Raw genomic sequence first — 27905 nt, 5'->3', positions numbered from 1 at the left:
GCAGCACGTAGGCTGGCATGGCTCTGGTCTGCAGTCAGCACATCTCGGTTGACAGGTCGACCGTAGGGTAATGCATGAGACAGAGCATGCCATGCACATCGAATTTCATGAATCGAATGGCATGTCGAAAAGTAAAACGATGAGGTTCGTATTACTGTTCGACTGTAGGTAACGATCAAATATGAAACACAAAAAGGGAGAGGTTTTCTACAAAAGTAAGAAAAGGAGCAAATGCAATCAAATGTTCCACAGGAATTCACTTGCAAAAGCAGAGAACATTCAGCAGGGAAATCGCATGCTTCGATTGCATCCATGTGTATTGGAAAGCAAAAGAACCAACAGGAAACACATTGATTTTGAATACCCATACTAGAACTTGATGTACTGCCAAGAGAAATGACAAACCATGATTGTGACAAATAAGTGCATTACAAACAGACATAAATATTTATAAAAGTGTTGATCTTTATTTCAACCACAACTACAGTGCACACAATGAATGCACAACATAGCTAGTTGGTATAGACAGCTACCGTAAAAAAAAAAAGAAACATGACAATATCCATTTTCAATTACAATTCAGTTTCTAGGGGGAGCCATTTGATTTAGAGACTTTTGGACTTCTTTTTGTAAAGAGACTCCACAGTCAAATCTTACAACAAACTACTACAGATGTGAGGACTGCCAAACAGTTCCAGGTACACATATACCAGTACTGATATACCAGTACACATGCAGCAAGGAAAGTCACAGGAAAGTCATATAAATCAAAAACAAAAATCACATTTTCATGCCGAAGACTTATTGGAAACCGGGTAAGGGAGAGAGAAGACATGGGACCCAAACGAAATAAAACGCATAGAAAACTTCCCAAAATGGTGACCTTGAGTCCTAGAAATCTGCTCCTAAGGGTCTGTACAATTTCTCAACTTCATTAGATGACCTTGATAGAAATGTCACATTTCAACGCCTGTGTACTAGACCCCGTTCAAGGAGGTCCGTGTAAGAATATGTACAATAGAGAAGGTTGTCATCACAGCGGGCTTCTCCCCCCCCCCTCAGGCGTACATATCCTCACGGTCGGCGTTGTAGACCTCACCCTCCTGCAAGGAGGCAAAGTTGAGGAAGTGCGACGGCCGGTGGACCTCGTGGTAGAACTCCTTGGGGTTGGACAGCTGCAGGTCGTACTTCATGTTGGGGTCGTGGCGAACACCTAGAGAGGGGCGGGAGGAAGGTAGCACGTGTTAGCACTTTCATTTTTGTGAACACACACTCGTACGTAGTTTATAAGGGTTTTCTTTCTACCCAGTCCCTTGAGACCCCCCTCCTCCACACACACACACACACACACACACACACACACACACACACACACACACACACACACACAACAATGTTATTAGAGGCAAGGTTGGCTAGTCAGTAACCCCAAGGTCCCTAGTTCAACCCCCAGATTGGAGAGATGCTGTAATCACATCTAACTGGCCAGCTTCTACATGAGAAGAAGTAAACACTGAATAAATGGCGAGTAATACCCCAAAATTGCCCAATTAGCTACTTCTTAGCCACAAATCAGTGCCTTATAAGTGTTCCTCATACCACACACGGTAACCTAATTTGCTTGAGACATACATTTTCCTCATGAATCCTGTGGTGTTGTAAAACCAAAGATTACCATCGGCTGAATTTCACGGTTTTAAACACACAGAGATTTCAAAAACACTGATAACGTTGAGGTTAGCCATGACACAATTTGCCCCACTGAATACAATGTTTATAGTGATGGGGCTTTTCAGTAGTTTTCCACTGCGCATAATGAGGGTATGACTCTCATAGCCAGTGGCATCACTCTGTTTAATCACGATAGTGTTGCACGACCAGCAGCTCTAGCATCGTCCCTGAACATTACAATAGTATAGTAATAGAGTATTTGTTGCAAATGTGTGTGTTATGTCCTGTAACATTGATTTAACCTTTATTTAAATCAGGGAGTCAGTTACATTGAGACCACGGTCTCTTACAAGGAAACCCTGTGAATGACCGGTTAATCTGGTTAGAAAGAGTTAAAAACAATTAAAATAAAATAAAAACAATTAAACATAAATGACGAGTCTGTCGTCTGTGCTCACCCATGAAGTTGTAGTTCCAGGAGACCTGTCCTGGCACCATGAAGAAGCCCAGGAAACGATCCGACAGGAGCATCTGCACCCTCTCGTAGTGCGAGGGCAGGTAGCCTTTCGGGTTGTTGCCCTTGTCTGTGTTCTGTCTGCCCCACTCGTATCCGCTGGGCGTCAGCTTGTAGGCCGTCAGGGTGCAAGACCCCGGGGTGAAGCTGCGAATCAAGTTGTTGACACGCTAGTGAGCACGGACGGACAGGACACTTGAACGCTATGCTAACACGGTAGTTAGAAATTGCAGAGTGATGTGGGTGTGGGTGTGTGTGTGTGTGTGTGTGTGGCAATGGAAATGTGGTGGCATTCGTAAATGTAAACAAACGTATCTCATTGGGATATCTCAGCCAGCCCGACAGGCGAGGACCTACTTTTATCTTGCGGAAAGTACTTTTTATGAAAGAACTTTGTATGAAAAGTGCTACTAAATCATTTGTTATCAGATCTGTACCTGCAGGTGATGATGATGGTCTTCTCGCCATCCCATGCGGGGTTGTCGGCCATGATCTTGGCGTGGGAGGTGACGTCCTGGGGGGAGAGCTGGGGGGACTCGTTGGGCTGAGTGTGGATCCACCCCAGAGGCTCCATCTCCTACGGGGGGAGGGGAGAGAAGGTGAGACACGAGGGAACAGAGAGTAGCAGTGACCCGTCCTTCACCATGGCTACAGCAAGCTCTGTAAGCCCCTAACAACAACACAAGGACAATCTAGAGAACTAAGCCATGGTGGACGGTAGAAATCGGAGGATGGGCTCATTGTAATATATGTGGTTGATACATTACAATGAGCCCATCTTCCAATTTCTACCTCCACTGCTAGAGAACTGAGCAATGGTGGATGGTTGCTCTCTTGTAAAGCCGTAAAGCTCCATATGAGACTTGAACTGTGTGTGTGTGTGTCATGCCTACGTGTCTCTCACCTTGAGGTACTCGTGTCCAGGCAGCTGGTTGGGCAGGTGGACAGTCTGGTGCGTCCCCCACTGGGGAACCATGACGATGCAGCGGATCTCCTTCACCTGGGGGTTGTCGGGGGGGCTGGTGCCGTACAGGTACCCTGCAATCTGGACACAAGGCGTTCAACACACGGTTACACACACATGATAATAATTGTAATGCTAGACGACTGCTGAGAGAGTTATAACTGTGTTATAACAGGCCATAGGGCAGCACACTGACCTGGGCACGCAGGTCGGAGATGCAGATGAATTTCTTGAGGACGTTCTTGGGCAGGATGTAGGTGTAGCCCGTCTCCTTGATGTCATCAGAGGACACGTAGATGTGATTGGTCCTCAGGTGCAGGTTGGCAGCAGAGATGGCCCTGGAGGGGAAGGAGCAATGACATGACGTAGATGAACAAGGAGATCAAAAGGGACGGTTGTAATTCAGTTACTCATTGTCAACGATTATAGTTCTCTATTCTATTCATACCCTCTGAAACAATGGCCCTTAACTTTCAGTCTGTTAGCAATAATCCTAAACCGTGTTTGAACTGAGTTATATTACAGTTTCTATGACAGAATGACTATATTCTATGACTATACATTTTTCTTTTATTATTGTCTGATTGCCACTATACAAAATGATAGGCATCATATTTTTGCTGTCATATCGTATGACAGAGTTGGGGTAAAGACTTTCATAAACACAATAAAGCAGAAGTGGGGTAAGGAATTTTTAACGGCTTGATGAGCAATAAAACTAAATAGTTTCCCCTTACCGGACCCTCCATTCGGTCTTGGAGGAGAAGGTCTGAGTCTCGTAGTTGGAGGTGGTGGAGGTGATGATCTCATCTCCATGCTTGTTGACGGTGCGCGTCTGCGTGGCCGTCAGCTGAGACTGCTCCTTGGTCTGCTTCTCGATCTCGGCGATCTGCTGCCGCTGTTGAGACGGCGCCGAGATCTCCATGCCCAGGATGATGTCACGGATCTCAGACTGGGTCAGAGACGCCACGTTCACGCTAGGGAGGGCAGAGGGCAGAGGTCAGACATGGGGAAAGCGAAGTGGGATGCTGGCCTGGTTGAGGGTTTGTTTCTTGTCATGATGTTGTTTTCAACGCCACTGTGTCAAGCCGACATTATGAAGGATGAGGTAGTGCGGTGTTCAGTGATGCCCCTACCCAAGTTCCATAAAGTTTGATTCAGTGGAACATTCCACTCCCCGTAACTCACTAATTGCCTCCTAGAGTGCCAAAGTGTTTTGTGGTATTTACCCTGATTGGCTATAAAACGAAGCATCATAATTTATGCATTTTTTTGGTGAACAAAGTCACCCTCTGAAGTTCTAGAATGTTGACAGCTTTATTTCACCCGTGGGATTAGTTAAACTAGACCCCAGAGGACGATCCCACTCACTTGTTCTTCTTTCCGTAGTCAGCCAGGATGAGGTCCTTGAGCTGCACCTCCACCTTGATCCACTCCTCGTCTGTCAGGGTGGGCCAGATGTGGTGGGGCTCCGTGATGGTGGTCTTGTCAGGCTTCAGGATCACCTTGGCCCGGTCGTTGTTCACGTGGAGGGCCCTCAGGATCAGGATGAGACGGGAGAATGCCTAGAGACAACACACACACACACACACACACGTCAAAAAGGAGTACAACAACAAATGCTCCATGGATGAAAACCGATCCCAGCAATATTGCCCTATGAAACGGTTTGAATAACAGTGTGGTCACATAAGTGTCACATAAATCTAGGCTGGGGCACTCCAGTAATCATTGGGCTCCCCCTTAAGACTGTTGAGGGCCATGTTGATGGCCAGTAGGACTGAGGGCAGTGTGTAGTCAGTGCCCTGGCCCAAGGTGGAGGGAGTAAGGAAGGAGTAAGGTGAACTCACGGTGTAGGAGGAGATGGTCTTGAGCCAGTCGTCGTACAGGTTGAAGAGGACCATCTGGGGCTCAGTGGCCTTGAGGATCAGGTCTCCAAACTTCTCCACCTTCAGACAGGCCTGGAAGGGCAGCTGCAGCTCCGAACCCTTGATCACGATGTTGGGGAAGTCCAGCAAGTGGACCTGGGAAAGGAGGAGGCACAGACAGAGTCAGGGATGGATTTATATACAGCTACCATTGCTGCTTAAAACAGGAAGTTCACCATACACTTTTGAATGCGTCAATTCTTGTCTAATGAAAACAAATCCACTGGATTACAAGGTAACATTCAGCATTTAACCATCCAATCCTTTCAGATGTACTATCTAGGAGGTTGTTCTCTGGACAGGGCCATAGTAGTGTTAGTGTGTGGAGTCTCACCTCGAGGGGGTCCAACATGCCCTTCCTGGTGACGATGATCTGTTTGGGCTGCTCCTCCACGGGCAGGGAGCGAATCAGGGCGGCCACCTCCTCAGCTGTCTTCCACTTGGCCAGCTACAGGGAGAAACGGAGCGGTGAGGATGTTGATCATACCCATCTTATTCCAATATTAGATTAAAGCGAATTCTTCACTGCTTTTAAGTCACGTGACAACTGAAATTCTTCAATATCTCAACTACAGGCCTGGTTAAAACAACTGAACATTTCAGGAGAGGCTGGTGGAGGCAGAAATCAGAGGACGGGCTCATTGCAATACATGCAACGGAATGAGGAATGGTAGGAAACATTCCTCATTCCATGCATTAGAATGAGCCCATCATCTGATTTCTGCCTCCACCAGCCTCCCCTGGAATCGTTCTGCTTCGCAGATCACCAGCAGGGTTAAATGAGATGTGTGTCACTATGTCACTTGGGAAGTGTCACTATGTCACTTGGGGAAGGCATGTTTTTGATCGTCTTTCCAAAGCAGTGGAGACAGACCTGGCCCAGACGTTTCTGTCCGGCCCACACGGAGGTGTGGATGATCTTGAGGAAGAGCTGGCCGGTCCTGGGGTTGAAGATGAAGATGGCCCCGTTGATGGGCTTGGTGGTCAAGTTACCCTCAAAGGTCTGGAGGTAGAGAGGGGGGGGTATGTTATGAATTTATAGCATTAGGAGGTTATAGTATTCATATGACAGAACAGAAAGCCTTGTGAAGACCATTGAGATGTGACCTCTGAACATGCAATGGGTAGAACAAACCCCTCTATGCGTTTTAATATGTTCTATAGTATGTAGAGTGTGTTGGGAGACATTGGTAAAAAGAAAACGCACCATAAGCATGAAACTAGTCAAAATAAAACGCAAAATCATCTCACCTTGTGAATGGTGACGCGGTAGACGTTGGTGTCGTCCACGAACCAGATGATCTGATTGGAGAACAGCTCTCCGTAGTTCTGGGAGGAGAGGTAGGGCTCAGTGGGCTCGGAGGAGTACAGCTGCAGGCCCTTGCGGATGCGTTCCCTCAGGACGTACAGCGCAGGGTTGGCCTTCATGATCTTAGCCATGGCCTGCTGGATCAGGGGCTTGCCTCCGGGGAACCAGTTACCGTAGCCGCTGGAGAGACATGGGGGGGGGGGGGGACGTTTCACTTCACAGAGAATCGGATCTAAGCCCCTTTCAACATGTCTTCTGCTCACAACACATTTATATAAGTCTAGCTACATAAGGGCATCTGTTCAAAGGAGTTAAAATGCATGGAAGGTAATGAGGAATGGTATCAAACATGTGTGATTGACACAATTTCTAATTCCGTTCCATGCATTACAATGAGCCTGTCCTCAAATGTCTGCCTCCACTCTTGTAAGCAAGAGCAAACAAGTAACTGTTAAATGACCCTGTATGTCTTCACATGTGAGAGACGTGTCGACCCAACAAGACAACGCTAACACATTACAAACTTTCACCATCCGTTGTCATGTAGACGTTAGCTAGGCATGCTAGCCAGGCTAACTACTAACCTGTGGAGGTTGTAGGCCAGGTCGATGGCGATGAGCACCCCGGTGGGGGAGGGGTAGATACTCATGTTGTCGGTGGTGTAGTCCAGGAACTTGGCACGGGCGTAGCGCTCGATGTCGTGGGAGTCGTAGTCTCCCCAGCGGAGCTGGATGTCGATCCAGTACTTCTGGGTGGTGGTGCTGTCCATCACATCCCTGAGGAGAGAGAAAGAAAGAAAGAAAAGAAAGAGACAGCGAGGTTAGTCTTTGGTGCACAACATTCTTGTTTTCATCTCAGTCGTTGACTGATAACATCTCTAAACATGCGTTTTGAGATCGTTTAACGCCTCACAATATCATTCCATTCTGATTTTTTTTTATTCTGAACAACTCTGGCCCAGGTAAAGAGTGTGTGTAAGACTCTGTGTCTTACTTGGAGTCAGCAAGCAGAGAGGGGCGCGAGACGTTCCACTTGTAGGAGGCGAAGAGGAGGATGTCAGCGCAGGAGGAGTTCATCTTGTAGGACTTCCTGGGATGGATGGTCTCCTTCTGGACCGTCTCAATCTCCAGAGCATCCAGCTCCTGGTCAAACACCTGAACACACACACAGAGGAAAGTCATTAGGGAGTGTGTGGGCGGGCTTGTGAGAGAGAGAGTGTGTGTGTGTGTTATTATCATCATCATCAAATACCAAAGCATACTGTAAATCACTGACTGATCACTAGTTCATAGAATGAAACCATTGGAGGCTGGTGGAGGTAGAAATCAGAGGACAGGCTTATTGTAATGCTTGGAATGGAACGAGAAACTGTATCACACATGTTTGATACCACTCCTCATTCCATTCCATGCATTACAATGAGCCCGTCCTCCGATTTCTACCTCCGCCAGCCTCTAAAGCATTTCATGCCACAGCTAGAGGAGGCCATCTTGTCTAGTCGTCTACCTGACAGAGATCCATGACGATGCTCTCGTGGATCTTCTGCCACAAGTGAGCCCTGAAGATCTGGATCAGAGAGATCTTCAGCGTGGGGATCTTGCCGTGCATGAAGATGCCCGTCAGATCCAGCTGCACCTGGAAACCCACGTAAACCTGCACAGGACCAATCACAGAGAGGGTGTGTGTGTGAGTGTATGTCCATAAAAGAAGTCAAGCAAAAATGTCACTCGCCATCTTAGGTCTAGTCTACATTTCAATATACACACACTAGCAGACCATTTATAATTCATGGCACTGACTGTGCTTCATTTTAAGTGGCACCAAAAGGTGTGGCCATTGGAACATAGTCCATCGGCCTAGTGTACTCACGTTGGCCCTGTTGATGGTGGGGGACCACCAGAGGGTGAAGCGACGGTTGGGGATCTGGTTCAGACCGGATCTCTGGGCGTTGGTCAGTTTCTTCCACTTCATGGACTCCTCAAACCCGCTGGCTTTCTCCCTGTGGTGACGGAGGACACAGAGGTGCTATGGGGTTAACGGTTGGCAGAAGAACCTCTCAGAACAGTTTACATTACATTAACACAAGTGACCCAGAAACAGTCCCTCTGGCTAAGTCCATACATAGAGCTAAGTCCATACATAGAGCTAAGTCCACACATAGAGCTAAGTCCTAAGCAGTGGAAGCTGGTGAAGGGAGAAATCCGAAGCCGGGCTTGCTGTAATCGCATGGAATGAAATGAAGAACGGTATTATGCGTTTGATACTATTCCTCATTCCGCACATCATAATGAGCCCTCCTCTGACTTCTACCTCCACAAGCCTGGCCCTAACGCCCCACCACAGTTCCATCACATAGCACCACCAACAACCCAAAGCTAAGAAAAGGTAGCATTTTGGGAGTTTTGTAAGACTTTAAGAGGCCAGGCCAGAGGGGTGCAGTCTGGGACGTGTAGTTTTATGCGCTATGTATCCTCACCAGAAGAGACCCTCCCAGGTGGGGAAGTATGTCCCCTTGAAGAGCGTGTGCTCCAGGATGCCCTCCACGCCTCCCAGGGCCTGGATCATGTCGGTCCTGTAGTTGTTCAGGTTCCACAGCTTCCCGTCGTGCCTCTGGTGGGTCCACCAGAACGGGTTCTGCTTCAGCACCTACAGAGGAACACACAGGACGGTACTGAACACATTCATAACTGCATCTTTTTTTTGGTGTGTGTGTACTTTGACAATTTGGAGATGACTGTACAATATACAAATGTCCCTTATTCCGTAGCAGCATCATATGACAGACACATGAAGCTAGGTGAGTCAGAATAAGGAGATTTTGTGCCACGCCTAGGAAAGGAGACTGTCACTGTCAACACAGCTCCCATGTTAACGTGGATTAACGTATCTATAGAAAGCAAAAGCATAAAGAATTATGAAATAGGCAACGCATTGCAGAACAAGTGTATGGTCATAAGTGTGTTAGTGTTACCTGGTACTGTTTGAAGTCTGTCCTGACCCTCCAACCCTTGTCGTAGGCCAAGGTGTGTCTGTCCTTCTGGAAGAGGGTGTTGATGCGGGGGATACCTCTGTCCCATGAGTCCTCCAAGTCCTCCAGGGTCAGACGTCTGTGTAAAACATCTATCAACTCTTGTACCAACAAACTGGAAATCCAGACAGAGAGAGAGACACAGACACAGTTTTTCATGAGGCTTGGGTTACTGTACCTGTTCTGAGCGATGGCCTCCTGCCTCTTGAGGGCGTACTCAGCCCAGACTCTCTGGGAGTCGATGAACTCACTCTCCCAGGGCTGGATGTAGCGGTAGAGATTAGGGATCAGCTGGTCCTCCTCGTGACTCATGCCAGAGCGGAAGTGGGTAATGCCCACGTCAGTCTGCTTGGACCACCTGAGGGGGAGAGTGGCAGGACATAGGGGTCAGGGGTCAGAGGTCAAACCCTGATGAAGGTCTATGGACCCCAACATTGTTGGTTTTAAAAGGAGACTAAATTGATTGCGGAGAAATTATGAAAGCAAGCGAGTTTTTCAGGGCCACATTTTCTTCTCAAGAGTCTAGGCCAGCCGTTTCTAAACTTGTGTGGGGTTCCCTGAGAAAATACAAACTAACCTCTATGATTTGACAGGACAAAAAAAAAAAAATCGTATGAAGATGAACTGTGCCTGTGCCTGTAGCCTATATAGCAGTGTTTGGGGGTTCAAATGCAACAAATAACCAATTAGAGCATATTTTAAGTGATTAGAATACACTTGGATGTCATTGTTATGTGTTAGCATAGCCTGCAAATCAAGTCGACTGGCGTCACAGGAAAAATTATGTCAATTTGCGGCCACAAGACAAAAAACAGGAACCCCTGGTCCAGGGAGTAGGGGCTACTAGTAGGGGTTGTCTCAGGACAGGGCCAGTAGATCAGTCTCTTACCGGAGGTCCGACTGGGGGATGAGGACGTGGCCCATGGAGAGCATGCCCAGCCCTCCCAGCTCCTTGGGGGTGTAGAAGACCACGGGGGGGAAGCGACTGGGCATCTTGGAGTTCAGGCCGATCTTGATACGGGTCTGGATCTTGTTCTCACACTTCACCAGCAGGTCCAGCAGCTCCTGGGTGTTGACCACAGCCTCGCGGAAGTACGTCATCAGGCCGATCAGAGCTGTGTTCCACTTGTTCACGATCTACAGGAGAGGAGGAGATGGTTAATGAAGAGAAACTATACGTTTCATTCAATTCATGTGTTTGAATACTATCACGGTTTCTTTCTCCTAGGGAATGCTTCCTTGCCACTGTGCCTTGTTGAAAAGCACTGAAAGAATTGTCTTTGTCAAATGTTCAAATAAAATGTGAATATTGCTTGTTTTACACGCTCTACTCTCATTGGCCGGAGGTACCTTGGTGAAGGTGGTGGAGCCGGAGGCCATGAGGATCTGTCGGACTCTGTTGTGGAACCGCTGCATGGACTCATCATCCACACGCAGGAAACACTGGGCGGTCCTCTCTTTGGTCACCTACACACACGCACACACACGCACACACACACACACACACACACACACACATTAGACAGTGTTCTGGACTGATCAAGTCTCTCTGAGGTAGACTTAAGTAAAATAACTTAAACCCCCACCCCCCCTCCCTCTGTCTTTGGTTGGCCGTCTCTCACCTCGTTCTGCAGGTTCCACACCCCGTCCTTGTGGGTAAACTCCTCGTAGCTGGTGCGGCACTTGGGCAGGATGCGGCACTCGAAGCCACACATGTTGAAGAGCAGGTTGGGGTTGTCCTTGCTGTAGACGGACACAAAGCTGTTCTCCCACTGGACCGTGGTCACCGAGCGAGGCAGGCGGTTCTTGATGTCCCAGAACACAGCGCGACCGCTGGAGGGTTAGAGACAGAGAGAAAAAGAGACAGAGAGAACTATTATTTCACAAAATAAGGGTGCTGTTCAAATCTAGTATCTAGAGAAAAAGAAAGCTATTGTACTGAAATTTCACTGAGGAAATACTGTATACTGCATCCGAATGAAGTTGAGAGAATCAACTATCATCTCAAGGCCCCAGGGAGACCAGGAGGGTAGGAGAGCAGGAGGGTAGGAGAGCAGGAGGGTAGGAGAGCAGGAGGGTAGGAGAGCAGGAGGGGAGGACAGCAGTGAGACCAGGTGGGTAGGAGAGCAGGAGGGGAGGAGAGTAGTGAGACCAGGTGGGTAGGAGAGCAGTGAGACCAGGCGGGTAGGAGTCACACTCACAGGTTGACGTCGTGTTTCATCAGTCTCATCCTGGCGTCGCGGGGCCAGCACTTCTTGTTGTTGTAGCCGACGATGTTCTCGTTGTTGGGATCCGGGTGTTCCGTTAGATACCTCTGGATCAGGTCTCTGGCCTCGTCAGCTGTAAACCTGGAGCATGGAAAATGACATGCGTTCATTGACATTTCATTAAACCAGGTAGTCATTTCAATTCAATATAACTTTATTCATCCCCTTGGTGAAAACAGTTTTAGGGACTTGAGCAGAGAGTGTATACAACACAGAGACAGTATAACCTAAACCATAAAAGGCGAGTTGTGTATTTGTTGCTACCGACCTGAAGAAGATGTGGATGCGGTCGATGTAGCGGCAGTAGAGGCGGATGGGGTGGGCGCTCTCGGTCACCGTGTCCTGGAAGCTGAGGAAGTCGTTGGGCATCTGGGGGGGCCCGGCCATCTCGCTGGCCCGGTGCAAGCCCAGTACCAGCAGGTCCATGACCAGGCCGTAGTACTGGACGATGAAGGAGGCGAACTGAAGCCCTCGGATGATGCCGTATGAGTTGGTGTGGTTCATGTCCTGGGAGAAGCAAAACAATGTTTTTTTTTTTTTTTTAAATGTCGTGTACAAAACAGGATGGAGTGAAATGTACCTGGGGGGTATTCCATCAGTCGCTAAAGGAAAATCCAGGCTTATTTTGATATGTTTCACGAGACTCATCTAAAATAAGACTGGATTTTACTTAAGCAACGTTGACGGAATACCCCCCCAAAAAGCTATAAAAACCTATAGTTCCCAAAATAACAAACAATAGGTTCCGTTCAAATGCTATGAATAAAATGGTCCATGCATGGCGGTGGCCATGTACAGGATATACGCCTCACCTTGTAGTTGATGACCACGTTGTTCTTGGCGGTCATGTAGTCAGCAATGTTGTGGTCCACGATGAGGCGCAGCAGTCTGTTGAGCAGCGTCAAGTCGATCTTCTCGTACATCTTCTCGTAGCGAGACTCCAGCATCACGTTGCACTCACCCTCGCTAGTCTCCCACACGTCCTGCAGGTTGTTGATGCCTGGAACACACATGGAACACACATGGAACACGTGGAACATACATGGAACACATTCGATTGGAACATGGAACACAATGTTACAGGAAACATTCCACCAGTAGTTCCCCTAGCATTGATGAGACATCTATGAACTATATGGAATTAGCTGTGCAATAAAAACAGTGGATTATCACCGATTTTTTTCTCTTCTATTTATTCCCCGAGTGTATCTACATGTCCATGTCCATGTCAATACCCTGTCCTAACGTGGGAATTTACAGGGACATCCAGGTGCAACTGAAAGGCCAACATCACCCTGTTCTCACCTTGGCACCACTTGTAGACGAGCAGTGGAGGGGGCTCTGTGTCGGCGGGCTTGATCCAGGGGGGAAAGAGGCGGCGCTTGTCGGCCTCGTACCACAGGTACTGGTCCAGGTAGGCGTCCGTGATCTTCTCCAGCGGCTCCACGTCGTACACGGGCACCAGGTGGCTGTACAGGTCCATGAACTCAATCCCCACCTAGACGGAGAGGAGGCACGGACACAGTGGAGGCTGCTTCAGACGGGTGGGAGTGGAATAGGTGAGTGCCGTGTTCAAAATGGCTACTTTTCAGAGATTTTGGACACGTGTTTTGACTTCAAATACAATTCTTGTCTGTCGACAAATGGTTGTTTGAGAGCCCAGTGAGACAGGTTTTAACTGTAGAGTGAATGGAATGTCGAGAGCAGCTTTCATTTAGACGGGACGGCATTTCGCAACACCGATCGTCCCAAGTGTGGCTAACAAAATAAGTTGCTCATCGTGTAAGATAAACGGGTCAAAGAAAGAGAAAACTATGAAAATGTACACAAGCAAGTCAAGAGTAGTGGGTGAGATGTTACTGAGTATAGGGTTGGGACGTGGCCTGACCTCTTTGAAGGCTCTCTGGGTGAGGAGGTGACGTTTGATCCTGGACAAGGCCTCGTGAGGGTTGTCGTAGGCCTGCTCGATTAGGCCCAACTCCTCTCTCTGGGACTGGTTCAGCCTGGACTTCACACTGAGGGAGGAACACAACCAGTCAGACAACCACTACCTCAACTGACCACTGCAGGGCGAGCCAAGCTGCTCTGTTCTGTTCTGAACCGGTTGTAGCTTCGTAGGATTTGTTTTAGTAGTGCCTGACCAGACCACCGGGCTGTAATCTAATTGTGATAATACCCCTAGTATTATGTCTGCAGGATATGTTGGTCAGATGTGGTGTTAGAAAAGAAAAACATCTCTTACTACAGATATGTTTCTCCCCATCTTTTGCACAAGTGAATCTATGTTTTGACCATGTTAGTTTACAGTCTAAAGTTACACCAAGAAGCTTTGTTTCCTGTACTTGCTCAATAGCAACATTGTTCATTACCAGATTCAGCTGTGGTTTATAGCTTAATGAGCGTTTTGTTCCAAATACAATGCTATTAGTCTTAGATACATTCAAGTTTGTTTTCCGTGATCCAGTTAAATACTATCTGCAACTCTTTGTTGAGGGCTGAGGTGATTTCCTTAACTGTTGGAGCAGACATGTAGAGTGTTGGATCATCTGCATACATAGATATACATTTTTTTTTTTTTTTACAAGCAAGTGGGAGATCATTTGTAAAAATGGAGTTTGCACTTATCCTGTGTGCACTTATCAGGAGTCGACTGTATAGTACAAGATACAAATGTGCCCTGTTCCAATTCAGCATCATATGACAGACACATGAGGCTAGGTGAGTCAGAATAAGGAGATTTTGTGCCACGCCTAGGAAAGGAGACTGTCACTGTCAACACAGCTCCCATGTTAACGTGGACTAGCTATTTTAATCCTCACTACGCATTATGAACACTAACAGATCATAATCTAACCCTAACCCAAACAAGTCTTCTGGGGAGTGAGAGAGTGAGTGTCAGCTCACCCCCAGCAGACAGGGGGCAGTAGTGAGCTGTGTTACCTGTAGGCCTCCTTGAGCCTCTCCAGGGCCAGGATGAGCAGCTTGGTGTCGTGTTTGTAGGACAGCGGGGGGAAGGGGATGGGGGAGAAGCGTCTGCTCTCCAGCCAGTGGACCGTGGTGGTGTAGATGGCCACGGCCTCCTCAGCTGTGATGTAAGGACCGTCCTGGAGGCAAACCAATCAATCACATGTCACGTCTCAGCACTTCTCAAATAGACGTTAATTAGAGATGCTCCGATCAGGGTTTTTGGTGCCGATCACCGATCACCGATCACTGGAATCAGTGATCTGCCGATCCGATATCACCGATCACCGATCACAGCGGCGAAAATGGCAATTGAAGCATTCTATTTATTGTGTAGCATTATTTATGTTTTTAATTATTCTTAACACCATTGACATTGTATATTAAGTATTTAAATGAAATTAGGAGATGAGAAAGTATCATGAATTGACGACCATCTGTTTTATTGAATTTACAACCACCTGTAGCTTACTTCAGGAAAAACAAATAAAATGTGAAAATAAAAATCATAATAAATAAAATGTACACTGTCACATCAAATGTGCAACATTCCACTCGAATGAGAGGAACTAGGGGCTCTTAGAGAACTTGGAGCTTATACTGTATACTGTAGCTTTCCTGAGGAACAATAAACATACCCAAACTAAACTGCAACATAAACAGGCTATAGCCAAATATAAAATACTGTTTCAAGTCAGTCAGTTTCAAGTCATATTTAGGAGGAGATAAGACAGCAAGTCAGCAATAATCAATAAAACAAAAAAACTAAACATTGCACCTAAGGAGATTTCAGACTCAAACCTTACTTCTGATTAAGCAGCATCACTGACAGATTAGCCTTGAGAAATACAAGCATCTCAGCGTTTTTGGCACTCAGCCTGTTCCTCTTATCATCTAAAATATGTCCTGCTGCTGAAAAGTCGCTCGCTATCTACACTTGTGCAAGGTGCACAGAGGAAGACCTAAAACTCACGCGCTAATAGTTGTTGCTATGGGCCAAGTGACTTCCTGCTCGCGGGGTCACATGACGTCGCTGCACACTACCTACACTACGCTCGTGAAGTCGCGCTGGAACTCTGACCAGCACTCGTGGAACGCCTCTCGTCAAATCAAAGCACTCGGTCCCTTTATGACGTCGAGCCCAGTGTGCACTTCGGCGCTCTCTGAGCGAATCGACGAACGCAGCAAATGCCGTATGATATTCGTGGTATTGAAAGACCTTGCGTGCGTTCCTCCGCGAGGTATTTCTTTTGACAGGGATTAAAGCAAAAAAAAATCTCCTGACTGAAAATGTGTTCAAGCCAAGTCATATTCTCATTTTAACCTCCACTATATGTTTGTATTTTATAACGTTAGCGTTTTAAGGGAAGAAGATTCTTTTGAACAGCTTTTCTATTGCCAGTTTGCTTTTATGTGATATCAATGCTGTTTTCAATTCATGAAATAAAATTGATACTTATTGCAAGGGTTGACTCTGACATACAAATAATCAGATAATGGGTGTGGCTTAGACAATTAGGGGGAGTGGCTTGTATGAAAGTGGGTGTGGCCTGTCGGTGGGGCCGAGCCGATTCGTAAAATATCTGAACCGTGTCTGTGGCACTTGTGGTTGCTGAGCTAAAGTCCTTTAACCTTCCTTTAACCACTAGGCCGGAAAAGCCTTCATTAAAGTGGGTGGCTGCTGCTGGCGTACGTTTGGGCCCAGGGAACGGGCATGGAAAGAGTCACAGTCACCAAACTCTACACACTCCTTGATTGTATCCCTACATTGTACCAAATCAACTTTCAGAGTCCTAGGCCATTCCTGGGAGGCCTTGCACGCGAGCTAGCGGGAACCTGTAGGGAGCTCTAATAATTGATGTGAAGTGCCTAGTGTAAAAAGACATGTTCTCACACGTACAGGGGTACAGGGAGTACAACATGTTGCATGTTCATGCCATTAGGGTTAGGGCTTCCTAGGGTTTCCTAGGGTTAGAGATGCATTTGGACTTCTGGAGTACCTCCACTACTTTCAATGGGTTCTGAAGGTCTGAGAGCAAAGGGCTTTCTACCAGGGGTAACTAACCCTGGGTAGAACCGTGGGTTCAAATCTGGAGTGTGTGGGACCAAATGTGTAGATGTGGTGAGCTAATGAAGCTCTTTGAGATTGAGATGAGAAAAGGGCGCTTGTCTCTTTAAGGCCAGGAGGGAGTTAGCGATTAGCGATGTTAGCTTAGCGCCAGTTTAACAGAAGTAACTTCACTTATAACATGACTTCCCGTGGTCATAGCGGGCTGGTTGACGGCTTAAAATGACCGTGGAGACCTGTAGACCTTATCCAGCCATAGTCTTGTGTTTCTACCCCGGGGCATAGCCGGTGTTATTCACGGACAAACACTCCGTAGTAGAGTGGTTCTAGTACACTGGACATATGTAGCCAATTGACGGAAATCCGTTGCGACTTGGAAAAAATTTACGGAAATCCGTCGTAGCGACGGAGAACTTTAATCCCTGTCTTTTGAGCAGACATTACAAACGGCATATTTGTTGTCTCTTTCCGACACTGTGTAATATTTCCAGACTGGCGACGCCATTTTGTAAACTGATCGGTCGTGTTTGATCGGCCGTTTTGAGAACTCCGATCAAAACCGATCAAGGCCATATCGGCCGATACCGATCGGCGCCGATCAGATCGGAGCATCACTACGTTATATTGATTTCTTTAAAGTCATATGGCTGTTATTATTCCTCTAACTGTTAGTGACTATTTTTGTGTTTATCTGTTGGTTTGTTATTGTTCTCGTTTATGTAATTAATATAACAGTTATTCTTCATGCTTTTTATGCAATTTGTACAAATGAAAAGCAACTGACAAATAAAACGTATTCGTATTATTAAGACATGGGGAGGCTGACGGCTCATTGTTATACATGGAATAGAATAAGGAACTGAAAACCACTCCATGTATTCCAATGCGCCCGTCCTCTGATTTTTCTACCTGCGCCAGCCTCCACAGATGAAGACAGTGGTGGTGTGTGTGTGTGTGTACCTTCAGGTAGTTGTGCTGCCTCTCCTGCTCAGCCTTCAGGTACAGACGGGTCAGCCTTCCCAGGTTCTTCTTGCACACGGTCTTGTCCACGGTGGCGCCGCGCCTGATTCGCTCCCTGTTGTAGTGGGCAGTGTTGGTCCACCAATCGGCTTTGGCCTTCACGTAGCGCAGAATCATGTTCTCGATGGGGGTGGGCAGGCCTGGGACCTTGAGAGACAAGCAAAAGGTTGTCAACAACGTTGTAATATTCACTAATAAGAAAAAATCTGATGACTTTAAAGCAGACTGCCTTTTCAAACAACATTATTAAATGTTGAACAACTCGTCAACTTGTTTCACTGCCCTCTGACATAAGATGGCAGAGGGCATTAATGGACCCTTAATGTCCATTTATAAATCTATGCCAAAAACATAAGATATATTTTCACTTCATGTAGTCGCACCCTAATAAATGCACTAGCTTGGGACAGCCTGAATGCAACAGTAAACTGAATTGCAACTGGTTAAGTGTACGTTTAAATGGAGTTTGCACTTATCCTATGTGCACTTATCAGGAGTCGACTGTATAGTACAATATACAAATGTCCCCTGTTCCGATTCAGCATCATATGACAGACACATGAGGCTAGGTGAGTCAGAATAAGGAGATTTTTTTTACCACGCCTAGGAAAGGAGACTGTCACTGTCAACACAGCTCCCATGTTAACGTGGACTAGCTATCTGGTTTTCCTATGCATCTAAGCAGATCATGTAAGCAAAGGTGTAAAAAAACACATTCTATTTTCCAGTCTGTTGCATCTTCCTTTTCGAAAGTATCTGGCAGTGTCGCTCCACTAATTTGACTATGACATCATATCCCAGGATCTACCTTTCAGATAACCAACGCCTGTAACTGGCAGCAGTGAATACACTGAACAAAGCGTCATCTTCAGGCAGAAGAGAGAAGCCATTTGAGGGATGTCGGGTCCTCACCTTCCAGGGGATGTTGGCCTTCCAGCACCTCCAGGACTCACTGAGGTGCTGCAGGATGGTCCTGGCCTTGTTCTGCTTGATGCCCTCGGGCATCATGTCCAGGATGTCGTGCATCACCGCGGCACGGAGCTCCAGGTCGAAGTGGGACTCCACGCGCTGCTTGGTCACCGTCTTGGCCACGCCCTTGGAGTGACGGCCTGTTCAGGGGGAGCGCCAGGACAGCGTGTCATCATACCGTCAGTCAGGACAACAAACACATCGCCTTAGCTCTTAGAGCTTCTGGCAGGTTTAGCATTTAAATGCTAGTGAAATGACTAGAATTCTAAACGAATGTCATTTGGGTGACTGTACTGTAACTGTTCCTCTAACGTGTTGGATAATGATGTCTCCGTATTCTTCATACTTCTCAGTTATGCGGCAAAGATACCATATAGGTGAAGTGAAGTAATTGATTAACTCTGAGAACTGAGAGCATGCTACGGTATGCTAACATTTCTCAAACTAGAGATGTGGGGGGGGGGGGGGTGGCGTTTACCTTCGAACTGCCGGGCCAGCAGGTTGCCCAGCCATCTCTCCAGCAGGGGGGTGATGCCCCGCATGAAGAACAGCCACACCCTCCATCCTGGAGCCCAGAAGCCACAGCCTGGACCCTTCCCCACCGGCCCCTGTGAAACACACACAGACACATCTTTAACCACAGTGGTCAAAATAAGAATCCTGATCCTAGTTTTAAAAAGAACAACAACTGCCATCCAGGAAGTATAAGGCATGTTGCTGCCAGGTTTTATATATACAAAAAAGTGTTGAATAAGACCATGTTTTCGTTACACTTTGAATGATTAGAGATTGCCTTTATCTTGATACAGTACACTGAAATCAGCGGGTCGTGTGAGGTGGTGTGCAGGTTTCTCCAAAGAATGTAATGTGCATTTTGACACGAAGAAACGATGCAATCCAGCGCCACACTGTTAAGAAATCCTGGGGAGAACCCTAATGTGTGTACTCACGGTGTTGAAGCGGTAGTAGATGAGGTGCTTCAGGTCCTTGCACATGCGGATCTGTCTCATCAGCTTGTACTTGTAGCGGTACATGCCTGTCAGCTGGCCCACGTGGGCGAAGATGTACTGCAGCCCATCGGACAGCTACCGCGCAGGGAGGAAGAGATGGGGGGGGGGACAATCAATCTAATGCATGTGTATAGCATTTTATACAAAGACAATCGTCTCAAAGTGCTTTACAACAATAAATACAATATGACTCGGAAACAGAACTCTCAAAAAAATTCTGAAAAAAAATCATTTTTTTTTACTAATAATACAAAATTAAAGCAGTGAATACCACTATTACCAGAGAGCTGGACAAATGGCTAAGAGCTAAGAGCCATTTGTGTGTGTGTCTCTCACCTGGAAGGCGTCAACGTTGCCCAGCCTGTACTGTACGTGGCTGTCCACCACCAGCTTACTGAGGCGCAGCACCTCTCTGCACAGATGGAAGGCGTTCCCGAACCGGGACTTCTTACGCTCCTGAGGGGGACAGACACAGATGCTGGTAAACAAAGAACGGGCCTGAAAGGTTTGCACACCACAGCTTGCTCCAGGTCGTCAGAGTGAAACAAGTCAACTTGGAAAAGGAAGGAAGTTTGCTACTTGTTTACCTATGGTGGTGAGGGTCTAGACCCCCTTCACACTGACTGGTGTTGTTTACCTTGGTGGTATACAGCTTCTACCCTAGGGCCATTCAGGCCCTGAACACAGCAAAGACCTAGGTTCTAGGCCCTGGACAATCTAGACAATTTGATGGCAGCTACTAGATTGTGAACATAAGTGCAATATTGAAATACAACTGTGAACATTTCAAACCTGCAAACTGCGACACTTTAAATGAATGTGCAAAAATACAAACTGCGACACTTTAAATGAATGTGCAAAAATACTATGTGCAATATGACAACCCTTGTGTACATAAGGTTCAGATATAGGAAATGTTAGGATATTTATAGCATAGCATAGAGTACAGCACAGTGTTTTATTGTATAGTATAGTGGATAGTGTACATAGCCTTTATTTATGTAAACCAGCTCTTTTCCCTTGTTTTTAGTATTTTTTTCCAAGCACCAGGGGAGCCCCCCCTCCTAAATTTCGTTGTATGGTACCTGTACTGTATTAATGACAATAAAGACCATTCATTCATTCATGGTGAGGGTCTAGACCCCCTTCACACTGACTGGTGGTGTTTACCTTGGTGGTGAGGGTCTAGATCCCCTTCACACTGACTGGTGGTGTTTACCTTGGCGTGATCCACATTAGCACAAAGATTTTTGTTCTTTTTATAATATTTATAAATTTCTCTTTTCAAAGATGTTTGAATGCAGAGGGACCAACTGCAGATGCAGCCAGTAATACAACTCTTCATTCAGTACAATGTTCCTCCGGTTCTTACGCACTTGCAAGCAAACCAATGCAAGTGCGCCTTTGTGGGAGGGTAAGTTAGTAGGGTGAAAGGGACTGCTACAGTGGTGGTGAGGGTCTAGACCCCCTTCACACTGACTGGTGGTGTTTACCTTGGTGGTGAGGGTCTAGACCCCCTTCACACTGACTGGTGGTGTTTACCTTGGTGGTGAGGGTCTTGACGGGCTTCAGGTTGAAGTTGTAGTCCAGATGCAGGTAGTTGAGGTTCTTACGGTGGATGAGCAGGTTCAGCATGTTGTAGCCCTGTCGGCACACCTGCAGGCCCACCTCGACCCAGTCCAGCTTGGTCGACTGGAAGAACTTGGTGGCTTTGAAGGAGCGGAACAGGTACCTGTAGAGGTGGGGACGGTTCTGAACTTAGGCAAGAATATGGCATAGGTCTGGAATCACAGACATCTTTTCCACAGTATGTCAATATTTATTTTTTGCTTTTCAATACCTCGCGAGATTTATCAAAATAAGTCTGGATTTGTCCTTTAGTGACGTTGATGGAATACCCGCTAGGTTTGGAAATCTGTTTGCAGTCATGTCGACAGAGAGCCTGGAGCTCATGTTGATGCTGCTGCTACTCACCTCTTCTTCTGGGCCTTGGGCGGTCTGTGTTTCAGCGCGTTGAGTACGTAGTACTTGAGCAGCTTCTGGTAGGACACACGCACCTTCACAGGCTGGCCGGCCGGGCAGTGCTCACGATACCTGCAGAGTGGAGCTCACTGGTTACATCTGGGATGCATCTCTTATCAGGGTTACAATACCAGCGCATAGACAAGACAGTGTCCATAGATAACACACACAAAGGTGTAGTTCAAGTCTCTGGTGTTTTTTTTTCTTTTTTCTAAGAGAGCGAGAGAGCGAGAGAGAGAGAGAGAGAGCGAGAGAGAGAGCGTGTGTGTGTCTGTGTTTTTTTTATCACACCAATGCACAGACTGTACTTAAAGTTGTCCATTAAATGAATAGCAGGTAAGTACATGGACACACTACATGGCCATAGGCACTGCACCAGAGGGAGGGAGGGATGGAGGGGAAGAGAGAAAAGAGGACAAAGAGGGGGGAGGGAAAGCGAGAACAGGATGAGAGCACTCTGCACTGTGTTCTGTGACAGGAGTTGTGTTGTGCTAGAAGTCCTTAGACAACAGGAGGCGAGGACAAGTGGGGGAGAACCATTAAACTTGTGACACACACCTCTCTCACTCACCTAAAGTACATGTACACACAGAGTGAACGCAGTCCGTCTACCTGCTAGAATGTTCTCGTCTGAAGGTTTATCAGTTTGTCAGTGTCATCTTTGATTACATTTTTTTATTAATGTAGCTGTTCTGTGGGAGTTCTCTCAACCTCCACTCTCTTCAGAGGGAGCGAGAACCCCCCCCAGACATTTCTCTGCCTCCCTACCCAAGCAGACACAGCACTCCTCTGCTGGCCTGTCCCGAAGGGAGGACTCTGGTGTTTTTATGAGATTTCATCATGGGGTAAACCAAAATCTCCAGTTATATCAATATTCAAGGAACAGCATGCTAGCAGCATCTCCTCACCAGTTCTTGATGAGGGGGATGTCGATGGCACGCCTGGTCCTCCCAGAGCGCAGGTTGAAGGGCCGTGGTGCCCACAGCAGAGCGATGCCATTGGCTGTGTTGTCCGTGTAGAGAGGCGTGTCCTTCAGGAAGGGCTCCACGTACTCCGGCAGCTCAAACTCCTCATCATCATCAGGTAGCGGCTCCTGGCTCTGTGTGTGTGAGTGAGACAGTGGGTGAGGTTGGAAAAGAAGTGCGAGAGGGCAGACACAACAAGAGCAGAATACACCAACACCTACACCAGACTACACCAACTGCGTGATCCACATGTTGTTCTTTTTATAATATGTATTTGTCCAGTTCTAATTTCTCTTTTCAAAGATGTTTGAATGCAGAGGGACCAACTGCAGCCAGTGCAGCCAGTAATACAACTCTTCATTCAGTACAATGTTCCTCCGGTTCTTACGCACTTGCAAGCAAACCAATGCAAGTGCGCCTTTGTGGGAGGGTAAGTTAGTAGGGTGAAAGGGACTGCTACAGTATCCCTACAATTATTAGTCTAAAGGTCGTCTCCTTGCCACCACCTCTTCCCCTCCACTGACCTGACGGAGCCTGGTCGGACCTGGACAGGTGAAAGCAAAACCCCTGACGGTTGAAGACTATGTGGTAGCCTATCATGTATTGTTAGGTCAGTGCCAATAAGGGAGAGGAGACGAGGAGACGCCACGAGAGACCCTCTACAACAGGGCTTTAACACGGCCCTGGGCCAGGCTTACCTTGACTGAGTGTCTGTGGGAGATGGGGTTGATCAGAGGATCAAAGTAGAACGCTGGCAGATCAGGATCCTCTGTCTTAATGAACACCACGTTGGGGGTGTGGTACCTGCAGGGAACCAGTCAGGGAATGTTCAGTAAGCAAAGCCATGATCAACACCAGCAGGCTTTCATTCCTTTTAGGAAATGTATTTGTCCAGTTCTAATTGCTCCGTTCAAAGATGTGTTTGAATGCAGAGGGACCAACTGCAAGTGCAGCCAGTAATACAACTCTTCATTCAGTTCAATGTACCTCCGGTTCTTACGCACTTGCAAGCAAACCAATGCAAGTGCGCCTTTGTGGGAGGGTAAGTTAGGTTGACAGACAGCGCTCTCAATCGTCTAGTTACTTAAGTCACATTAGGATTAGTCACATCTCCAAACCAAATTGGCCTTTGGTTTTTGTGCCCCGAATACCTGGAATAACATTCAAAATGTACTCAAACTAGATTCAAGACTATCGTCGGTTTAAGACCTTGATAAAGGATCTGTCATTTGAGCAGTGTTGTACGTGTGTTGATTACATTGCTTAAATGATGTGTCATTGTTTTACGGCAGGCTAATGTATTATAATGTATTGTTTGTAGTAGGCTAAAGTAATGCAATATCATTTTAATGTAATGTATTTGAATGTAAACAAGGCTCCCCTGGAAAAAGAGACCCTGGTCTCAGTGGGACACTGCTGTATGAATAACAGTTTATAAATAACACTGTAGAAGGACTCACCAGGTGAGGTGGACGTGGTGTGGCAGGTTGTTGTACAGGTAGGGGAAGGCGATCTTGTACTCCGTCCTGATTGGCTGTCTGATGATGATTTTGTTGATGTCATTGAACTCGTTCCAGTCTTCGTCCCTGTGGAGGGTTCGAGGGGGGTTCGTTAGCGAAGACAGTGGGTGACGATTTATATGAAGATGTCCAAATAATAGTATACCAACACTGTAATTACTCTAGTAGCACTGCATCAACACGCATAGTAACACAATACATTGGGTGAGTACTCACTATACCACTTCCGTATTAACTAGACAAACTAATCAAGTCCAACAATGACCAGTGTATATGTTACGGTACATGTGGGAATACGGTACATGTGGGAAAACTAGGGTTAGGGTTAGGTGCTACGTCGACTTGGTACATGCTGGCATGTCTAACCCTAACCCTAACACCCTAGCACCTAACCCTAACCCTAGTTTTCCCACATGTACCGTAACATATACACTGCACTGTTGCAAGATAGCTCGTAACCAGCATTTCATCGTACTTTTACAGCTGTATCCTGTGCACACGACAAATACACACGTTGATTTGATTTCAATACAAAGTTGTTAAGACAAAGTCATACAGAAGTTCCACAGTGACGGGGGGGGGGTGCTCTTACTGGAGGTTGATGTCCCTGACGAGAGGCTCAAACTTGGGGCCTCCAGGGATGGCCATGTTGAGGGCCTTGGAGGTGAAGAAAGCCTTGAGGTCAAACAGGTAGAAGTAGTTGTAGTCCACCAGGTCGGTGAGCAGCTGGTTGGCCAGGCGGTACAGCGTGGACATCATGGGCAGGGTGAACTGCCAGCGCCGGTACGTGGTTCCGTTCACATATCTGAAAGGCAGAGAAACAGGATTACACTGGAGCAGGAAATGGATAGGCCTTCCTGTCTAGTCTTCGAGCTCTTGGTCTAATGGACTCAGACCCTGCTCCATGTTAATAGAGGCATCAACACAGGCTCTTTCTAGAGAGAATCCGGTTAACGTTCAGTAAGCAAAGCCATGATCAACACCAGCAGGCTTTCATTCCTTTTATGAAATATATTTGTCCAGTTCTAATTGCTCCGTTCAAAGATGTGTTTGAATGCAGAGGGACCAACTGCAGGTGCAGCCAGTAATACAACTCTTCATTCAGTTCAATGTACCTCCGGTTCTTACGCACTTGCAAGCAAACCAATGCAAGTGCGCCTTTGTGGGAGGGTAAGTTAGGTTGACAGACAGCGCTCTCTATCGTCTTAAGTTACTTAAGTTCCTCTCCTTGCTGCTTCCTCTTACCCTACCCTGAGCTGAGCTGAGAGAAATTAGGTGAAAAACTTCCAGAAAGAAATCTGGCTCACGTTTAGTATGCAAAAAAACAATGAAGGGCAACGTCTTTGAAGCAGGGGAGGCGCTACATCAACTTGTCCAATGAGTCTGCTGGCTTTATCTGCTACCCGGCCCCATTACGCTGGTCGCGCTTGACTTACTTGGTGTTGTCCTTGAGGGGCTGGTGCTCGTAGAGCCAGTCGGCCACAGGAGAGTCCTCCTCAGCGTCCAGCTCCATCTGGATGGCCTCCAAGGGCTCCACGTCCAGGATGTTGTCGGCGTAGTCCAGTGGCGGCTCCTCGTCGTCGAAGGGCGGGAAGCGCATGCGTTTGAAGTGCCGCCGGTCTCTCTTTTCGCGACGCATCATAATCCACATAGCACTGCGGGGGGGGGGGGGGGCAGGGGAGAGAGGAGGAGAAGGACATTAGCTAGTGAGACGAACAGGATTTTGGCATTGGATAGATTTACCAAGAGTAGGTTCTTGCGCTTCCTTCGGTGTAAAGGGGCTTCGCTAACATCATCATTACAGTGCGGTAGCTACAGGGAACGACCACTAGAAAGGCCGGGCTTTCTCACCCCCACTGGGCGATGTAGACAGGCTCTATGACCCAGGGGATCTCATTGACGAAGGAGATGGCCCCTGTGATGTGGTAGAGCACGGGCACGTCTCTGATCTGCTCCCAGGGCATAGGCATGTTCTCCAACAGCTTCAGCACCGCATGAGGCATATACTTCAGGGCACTGTATATCACACACAGGGGGAAGGGGAGAAGAGGCAGAGTGAGCATAGTTAGTATTGGCCTTTTTTCTAAAATGGAGGGAAACATCACACAACACTGTCTCCAAGAGTGCTGCAACGCCCAATCAAATACTGGCATTATAAACCAACAAAATCGGAAAATGATATACATATCAGTTTTTAAGTCTTCTCTGCAATCAAATGATATAACATAAGACACGCGTAAGACGTAATATAACGTAAGACACACGTACGCCGTAATATAACGTAAGAAACGCGCTTGCTTACCCGAGGTACACTCTCTTGTCGTGGCGAAACTTCCTGTTGGTCATGTCACCGTGGTCCCGAATGATTTTACGGACATGTTCCGGCGGCATGTCCTCCTTCTGGGCATCGACAAACCCAAACTTTCTCTTCTCTGAGTAGCGCTTCGCCTGCAACTGCTGCCATTTTCTAGCTGCAGGGGGATAGGAGAGAAAAATGTGTGTTTGAAGGACACGCTCATATAAACTCAATTGAGCCAACGTATATCGTTATGCATTTAATTTCTTCAATTAAAAGTTTCTGTCAAGTTAAAACCCACCTTTCTCTTGCAGTTTTTCCTCGGACATGTAGTCTGGAACCTGGGATGGAGGGGGGATACCTGGTGGCATTCCACCGGGTACCCCTCTATACTGGAAGACACCCGCCATGGTGGCTTACAACTGTAAAATACAAGAACATGTATAATGAGGATTGGGGTTCTTGTAATAGGCTCTATACATGCCTGTAATGTACAATGCAAATGCAAGTTCAATCCACTACTATGTGGTAATTTTAATAAAATAATTTTGCCATTTAGCAGACGCTTTTAATCCAAAGCTATTTACAATTACGAATTACAGGGACATTCCCCCTGGAGTGCCTTACTTACTCATGTGGTCCACCTGGGGTGTGTGTTTGTTTGCTGAAACAAATATGCAGTTGGAGCTATAGACTTATTATATCTATTACACTACTTCAATTTGCACAAACTGGGCACTAGTCTAGAGGAGTGTAGACTGGAAAGTTCTGTTTCAACAAGAATTGAATTTGCACGCGCAGTCTGCCGTTTTACACAAACCGCCTAAAAAGTTTATACATTTATATATTTTTACAGTATTATTATAGTATTATTATAACGCCACTGACCTCATGTCTTTTTAACTTGTTTTATAGCATTTTCGCTTTTTAATTTGTCTACCGAATGAATGCTGACCTGTATGAACTGCTGTTTGCGTGCATATTGCATGCCTAGCCAACGGTGTTTTAGAGTATGCTGTGGATGTTGCATGCTTTTGTCGTTTTGTGCACAGGAGCATACAAACTCCAGTCCACTTGCATACATCAAATATGCTTTTACCGACTTACTTTGATCACCTCATTCACATGAAGTTGATGTGGTGTAAAACGTTTACTTGCTAACCTGCTTTCACGAGGAAGGCCCCGTCACGAAAGTCAGTGTAGCTAATGTGTCCATGCTAGCGTGTTAGCTACCGGGCTCCATTTCCAAACAGGAATAAGAACACTATTACAGCCGTCTGGCCAAGCTTACCTCCTCCACTTCCACGGCGACCGCTTCGCGTTGAAATAAGCCGAGGTTTGCCCGGGATTAGACCAACATTTCTCTACAAAAAACAGTCGTGTAACTTTC

At 46.9% G+C, this 27905-nt stretch overlaps 1 protein-coding gene across 1 annotated transcript; it reads right to left on the bottom strand.

Annotated features, from left to right (window-relative positions):
* Positions 1-471: 471 nt before the first annotated feature.
* Positions 472-27905, bottom strand: prpf8 (pre-mRNA processing factor 8). The gene is made up of 43 exons (XM_080529178.1): positions 27807-27905; positions 26817-26937; positions 26522-26690; positions 26071-26235; positions 25656-25874; positions 24812-25024; positions 24160-24285; positions 23398-23503; positions 22643-22833; positions 21687-21806; positions 21255-21444; positions 20049-20168; positions 19653-19787; positions 19181-19310; positions 18646-18842; positions 17674-17880; positions 14622-14785; positions 13570-13696; positions 12987-13179; positions 12494-12681; positions 11950-12188; positions 11616-11762; positions 11037-11247; positions 10765-10881; positions 10304-10551; positions 9593-9772; positions 9358-9493; positions 8863-9032; positions 8256-8385; positions 7893-8039; positions 7380-7540; positions 6971-7162; positions 6329-6566; positions 5952-6080; positions 5412-5525; positions 5000-5173; positions 4521-4714; positions 3887-4126; positions 3346-3487; positions 3090-3230; positions 2623-2762; positions 2130-2332; positions 472-1213 (listed from the first exon to the last, which is right to left on the bottom strand). Exons 2-43 carry the CDS (start codon positions 26923-26925, stop codon positions 1059-1061), a joined length of 7017 nt encoding a protein of 2338 aa, XP_080385304.1. The 5' UTR covers positions 26926-26937; positions 27807-27905; the 3' UTR covers positions 472-1058.

Source organism: Nansenia antarctica, assembly GCF_963989245.1.
Source record: "Nansenia antarctica genome assembly, chromosome: 1".
Lineage (NCBI taxonomy): Eukaryota > Metazoa > Chordata > Actinopteri > Argentiniformes > Microstomatidae > Nansenia > Nansenia antarctica.
Note: the sequence above shows the minus strand (reverse complement) of the source record. Positions and strands in the feature narration are given on the sequence as shown.

Bases quoted from the DNA above. Each gene is read 5' to 3' on its own strand.
- prpf8 (XM_080529178.1), bottom strand. From the start codon at position 26,925: ATGGCGGGTGTCTTCCAGTATAGAGGGGTACCCGGTGGAATGCCACCA. The intron at 26,236-26,521 runs GTAAGCAAGCGC...TGTGATATACAG, and splicing joins GACAAGAGAGTGTACCTCGG to TGCCCTGAAGTATATGCCTC. The intron at 12,682-12,986 runs GTGAGAACAGGG...TGTGTGTTCCAG, and splicing joins CGTCTACAAGTGGTGCCAAG to GCATCAACAACCTGCAGGAC.